Source organism: Setaria italica, chromosome VI (assembly GCF_000263155.2).
Source record: "Setaria italica strain Yugu1 chromosome VI, Setaria_italica_v2.0, whole genome shotgun sequence".
In the NCBI taxonomy this organism is placed as follows: Eukaryota; Viridiplantae; Streptophyta; class Magnoliopsida; order Poales; family Poaceae; genus Setaria; species Setaria italica.
The window spans coordinates 29062073-29068141 of record NC_028455.1 but is presented as its reverse complement, the minus strand read 5'-3'; the positions used below and the strand labels follow the sequence as shown (position 1 = coordinate 29068141).

Below are 6069 nucleotides of genomic sequence, written 5' to 3'. Positions count from 1 at the left end.
GCCCAATCCCGTAGTGGACGTGCGGAAGGACATGCCGGGCCAGGCCGCGCGCCTAGTGGTAGCTATGTCTTGAGCCGCGTCGTCGCGTCGCGTCCATTGGAGGGTAGCTTCTACTCCTTGTGCGTTGGTTGCCACCAGCTATGGGCTATGGCGCTGCAGGCACAGCACTGATGCCGCCCGCTGCTGGTGTCAGTGCCATAGCCCATAGCTGGTGGCAACCCACGCACGGCGGCGTCCGCCGGTTGGATATGGACGCGACGCGACGACGCGGCGGTCTACAAGCCCGTCAAGGAGGGCGCGCGGCCTGGCCGGCATGTCCTCCCGCCCGTCCACTACGGCATTGGCCCGCCGCGCACGCACGTCGCGCACTCGCCCTTGATCACTCCTAGTCCATGCCCGGTGTCGTCGCTAGCTCGCTTCGGGATCACGCGATGTGTGGCGCCCGCGCGCGGCCGCGGGGGCACACACTGACACACGGGCTGCCCTGCCTGCCATCTCCCTCCGTCTTGGTCTTGGACTCTCGGTGGTGGTCCTACTCTGACACTTGAACACTTTGGTGAGTTGGTCTGCTGCTAGGTAGCTCTATACCTGGTTGCGAGCAGCCGGACAAGAAGCGCGAGACGCGAGAGCCACTTGGGGTCGGGGTGCCAGTGCCACACACCAAGTTGCTGATAAGGGACCATGGCATGGCCCATGTGTGAGATGGAACTGCACTTGGGAAACGAGTGATGATGCCGAAGTATGAACCAGCATGAACACCACAAGAGCTCACAAGAATAATACCGGTGAAAAGAACACCACAAGAGCTCACAGAATATAACCTCTTTGTTTGGTGTGAATCTCCATATAAACATCCATGTGGTTCCCTTACAACGTACGGCTTTGGCCACAGTAGACAGTACGGCGTACGGAGTGGTACAAGTTTCAGATTCCTTTTCTTGTCTTGTTAAAAAACAATTCCAGAGGTATATAAATACTATGTGCAAACGAAAAGAAAAAAAAAGAAAACAGGGGAAAATATGATCAAGAAAATGGAGGGGAAACCAGGCCGGAAATGTACAATCCGTGGTCATGGACGAAAGTTCCGGTCGTAGTCGGCTGTGATGCGGCGGGCAAATTAGACGGGTGCGTGGTGGCCGTCGTCGTCGTCTGATAGCTCCACTGAATCTGCCGTGCAGCCTCAGTTACGTTCCATTCGTACCGCGGCGCCCATGCTGTCCACCTCCGTTCGACATCACCATTACTTGCCGAGTTCATACCCCTCCCCCCAAAAACCGTCGTTATCCCAGGTCTCACAAGATCATTAGTATACTCTAATGAACCAAGAAACTTTATCTATAAAGAGCCTTTTCCCCGCTCCGGTGTGGAAGTTCTTGTGCAAGTGGCCTCCACTACCTCGATGGAAGGATGACTTCATAAAGCAGCAGCAGCAGCTTGCTTGCTCGCTGTGGCTAATTACTGTTTGGGTGGATCCATCAATCATGCATGCACTAACACCGGCATCTCTTTTGCGTTCCTGTTCCAAGAAATCGCCAACCACTAGGTGTCCAGATCGCCAAATTGAAACCAAAAAAGCCATGGCCAGACCGGCCCAGGACGTCGTCGTCGTCCTCGCCGAGCTCGCCGGCGCACCTGACGACTACCGTGCTTTGACATGGAGAGGCACTGCTAGCTCCAAGTTCACCTACTGTGCAGGTGGCAAAATGGCTCTCGTCAGCGATTACAACTGCACGGGGCAACGCAACCTGTCTGGGATTTAGAACTTGTGGTGTCAGAACCCAGCAGCAATAATAGAGCGAGCGATCAGTGTAAACTCACGTCTAAAGTACCTAGCAGGCTAGCACAATGCTTATCCGATCCGTGAGGACGTAGGTTATTGGACGCACCATGACGACTTGACGAGCTCTTTGCTTCAAACAAGAGCCTGTCGATCGAATTGGCTCTATCAAGTTCCAACCACACCACTATGAATGCTGTATGATTAGTATATTTTGATGGCGTGTTAACATTTGCAGACATGTCATACTGCCGTCCCATCTAGTAGTTAGTGACTTAGTGGGCTTTGCATCAACTCTTAATGCTGAAGGTTGCCTGCTTGACATGGACTACCGAGTACTGAGACACACAGATTAACAGATGAATAACACAATTATGATTTCAAAACTAATTTGCAGCTAACAAGTATTTCACTCATCAATGTGCTGAGGAAATGAAGTAACAGGGAAAAATCTAGTAGCAGCACCGAATTCTTTACCACTCTGAAATTCTTGTGTTAATCTACGCTAGCTCGTACAGTTGTGCTGCCAGGTAAATCTGGGTGAAACGTCCATGCACGTCAACATCATGGATTCATGGTGGATATCTCACATTGAGAGCGAGTTGACACGATTTACCCAGATTTACCATGAACATGAAACGTCCATGTCAGGAATCTGTTCATTATACCCTGTCTCCAGAATAAGGCTGATTGGATATTCTGAAAACAACAGTGCCACAATGAAACAGCTGCTGAATTCTCCATTTCTCCTCCAAAAGGGAGAATATTTGCACTGTTGTTAGTTGCTGCTGACCTGATCATAATATTCGCAATCATGAGACTTTGCCCATCGACGCACCGCGTCCGGCGTCCTACCTGAAACAAATAATCCTCTCCTCATCCACTTTGCTCCTTGATTTACTCTACTGCCCCTACAAACAAAGTGTGTGCCCTACCTGATTCCCACTCCCACACACGCATACAAACATCCCAGTTGGCCACTTAAGAGGAGAAAAGAGATAAGAAAAAGTTATCTATATTCCCACTCCCATTCACTAGAGAGCGAAAAAAAAAGGCGACCAAGCACAATCTTTTCTCAAGAAACAAAAGCCTTAGGGAAAGATCCGCTTCTCGATCATGATACTATAATTTCATTCCCATTATAGCAAAAATTACATTTAACTGAGCAAAATTACGGCCTCATCAGCCCCCCATTCTTCTCTGTTCGTCATTGCAAAAATTATAGACAACCCCACAAAATTACGACTTCGGTCGGGGTTATCTTGGAGATGGTTTTCAGGGTCACCAAACCAACACAAAAATGTTCTGCCTTTTGTTTCGGCGTCTCGCTAACGATTCCAAACCACTCTGGTCACCATCTCACCGATCGGAAAACCAAAACAAACCTAAACTGAAATTTTTCAAAAGTGGAACTCACACCTCAGGGATGTGGTGCTCCTCTCTTTCTCGCCGGCTCTCACTGTGCTCACCATTCTGCTCGGCGTCCTTGATGCTAGCCATGGCGACTTCTTGCACCTTCTTCTCGGCCTCGTCATCGCCCTTGTTGCTCCGATCTCCAAAGGAGGACGCCCTGCTCGACATGGGCGTGGCGAGGTACGTCGGCTTCACGTCCCCAGCCATGATCACAAGTATCTTCTCCTCCCATATCGGCGGCGGCAGGTCCGAGGCCGCCGGCTTCGCGCCGTCGGCGCCGGAGCCGTCCTCGTCGCCGCGGCCGGCGCCACCCTCCAGGTACCCGGAGAGCTTCCAGTAGGAGCACGCGAGGATGAGGAGGGCGAAGGCTATGAGGCCCAGCATCGCGGCAAGGCCGCCGAAGAGGTACGGCACCGGCGAGTGCCATGCGGAATGCGCGGCGCTGCCGGCGACCGCTGGCGCGGCCACGGCCTTCGCTGCCGCTGCCGCCGTCACATTGAACCCTGCTCCCGGCCTCATTGTTTTCTGCTGTTCTTGTACGCCTCTCCGATCCTCAGGGCTTCTGGCTTTGAGTTCTTGAGAGCTTTTGCTCTGCTTTGCTTTGCTGTAATGGTGTGTGAGCCTGTAGTGCAACGGGTAGAGGGGTTATTTATAAGGAGGGAAAGGGAAAAAGGAGGGAAATTTGTCACTGCTTGGGTGGAATTGCTAAAAGAAAAGCATAGAATAGATTATGAGGTCACTAAGCCACTTTATTTGAGCAAACTCTACACTACATGGTTTTTGCGTTGTAGAATTGCATTAAGGGGCTCCTCAAGCTGTAGTATTTGCTTTTTTGGACTACCATGGGAGTTGGCACAGGGGTGGCAATGCAAAATGGAAAGGAAACCTATTATGCTCTATGTTTCTCCTTTAGAGCCACTTTTACTCATTTTTCTCAAATGTTTTGGGAGTATTCTAGCCTTTGAGGAGTATTATATTGGACTATGTGGGATGATGTACTTATCCACAAGAATGGTGCATCTCCAACTATTGTTAAGTTGCTACAGGATAAGGGCATCGCTATGTGTTATATCGCACTAAGCATAGAGCACTACCCTTAAAATGGTAGGACTTTCATCTTGCTGGGTTTCGGCCTCAACAAAAGGGTTATTTGCATCAAATTACTTCCTACTTATAAAACAAATTGATATCGATATAACACGTGATCGTGGTTCTCTGAAAATTTGTTTTGTGAAAGCAATAGAAATTGCAGATTTGCAACTTAGGAGTCGATCTATGCATAGATGTAGAAGCTAACAATCACTGCTCAGGCAATTATTAGGTCGCATAGTTGTTTTGTTACAGTATGTTGTGCTACACAGCATATGTGTTATGCGTACGCGCGCTTCGAGTTACTTATGGTTAGTGCAAGCAGAGATTTTATCTATGGTTCACAAAAGGCTCTTTTTCAACTAGTCGCTAGGCAAAATAATCACTTTGGAAACAAGTCCCACAACCAGTGTGCTTATTAGGTCTTAACAATCTTGACTGCATTTACTCAAAAAAAAAAATCTTGACTGCATAGTGATGCACTATTTTTTACAGAAATCTCAGAGACATTCCTGTCCCACCCAAATCTCTTCTTTTTTTCCTTGTGATGTGCACACTGTCAATGTGGGATTCTGTTCATATTCTACTTAGATACCTGGACACAATCTTATCCGGAGGAGAGAGGCTGGAGCACTTAGCCAACACTATAATTACTTTTTTGACGCAGGTCTTCACCTTTGATGACTTTGAGGGGCTATAAGATGATGCATGAAGGTCGGGACAGTAGCAACTTGCTCTGCCCCTTTATGGACAACTCTTCCCATGTTGATCAGATCAATGATGAGCAAACAACGGAAATGGATGGATTCTACTATTCTGTCTTACCCTTTTTTTGACCCCCTTTTTTTCACGTCGCTCTTCTTTATTTACACATGCACCGGTTAGTCCATGGGTTTCTAGAAGAAAACCTTTTCTTCTCAGATGAATCTCCAATATTTGCCGAAGCATGCATGATGTGCCAACCGCGCGACGACAACAAATATGAAGATCCTTGTAGTACTTGTTTTGCTAACTTGCTACCAGTAAAACAACGTATCATAGGAATTCCGTGGAAACGAGGTCCAGAAAAATGAATCTTTTTTGTTGGTGGAACTCGGTTTGCTAACTTGCTACCCTTTTTTGAACCTTTTTTTTTTCACGTCGCTCTTCTTTATTTACACCTGCACCGGTTAGTCCATGGGTTCTAGAAGAAAAAACCTTTGCCTCTGTGATGAATCTCCAATATTTGCCGAAGCATATGGTGCGCCAACCACCTGACGACAACTATGAAGATTTTTTTTGTTGGTGGAACTCAGTTTAGTTGCTAACTTGGTACAAGTAAAACAGCCTATTATAGAAATTTCGTGGAAACGAAATGAAAAAAAAAGAAAAGGAAATTAAATGAGAAAATGTTCAAAATGCCTATGGAAATGGGATTTTTTTTTTTACCGCGGACCAGGCTCTAAATGGGGCCAGACTTTTGACGACGAGTCAACCCAACAAGGATCATACCTAACAATTTTTACAGTCTCCATATTTGTGCGGCCGGCATATGCCCGTGCATATGCTAATGGCGGCAAAAAAGACAAGCGCTAGTGCCCCCCCAGGCGCTCAACCACTCCGCCCGGCACGCGCACGCCCGATCCAGTAACCCAGATCATAGGTGGTTCGGAGCACGGGTGCGGGGGGTGCACGTACCGTACATGCGCGCGGCAGCAGTAGATCACGGGTCCTTCCCCCCGATTTTTAACAGTTGGTGGACGCGCCGCGCAACCAACCCGCGCGCACGAGTGGCATCCGACGGCACCCCG

The 6069-nt window shown here is 48.5% G+C and overlaps 1 protein-coding gene across 1 annotated transcript; it reads right to left on the bottom strand.

Moving 5' to 3' along the window:
* Nucleotides 1–2868: 2868 nt before the first annotated feature.
* On the bottom strand, nt 2869–3800 carry LOC101762354 (protein GLUTAMINE DUMPER 3). The gene has a single exon (XM_004973524.3). The coding sequence runs from the start codon at nt 3707–3709 to the stop codon at nt 3191–3193; it is 519 nt and encodes a 172-aa protein (XP_004973581.1). The 5' UTR covers nt 3710–3800; the 3' UTR covers nt 2869–3190.
* Between the last annotated feature and the right edge of the window lie 2269 nt (nt 3801–6069).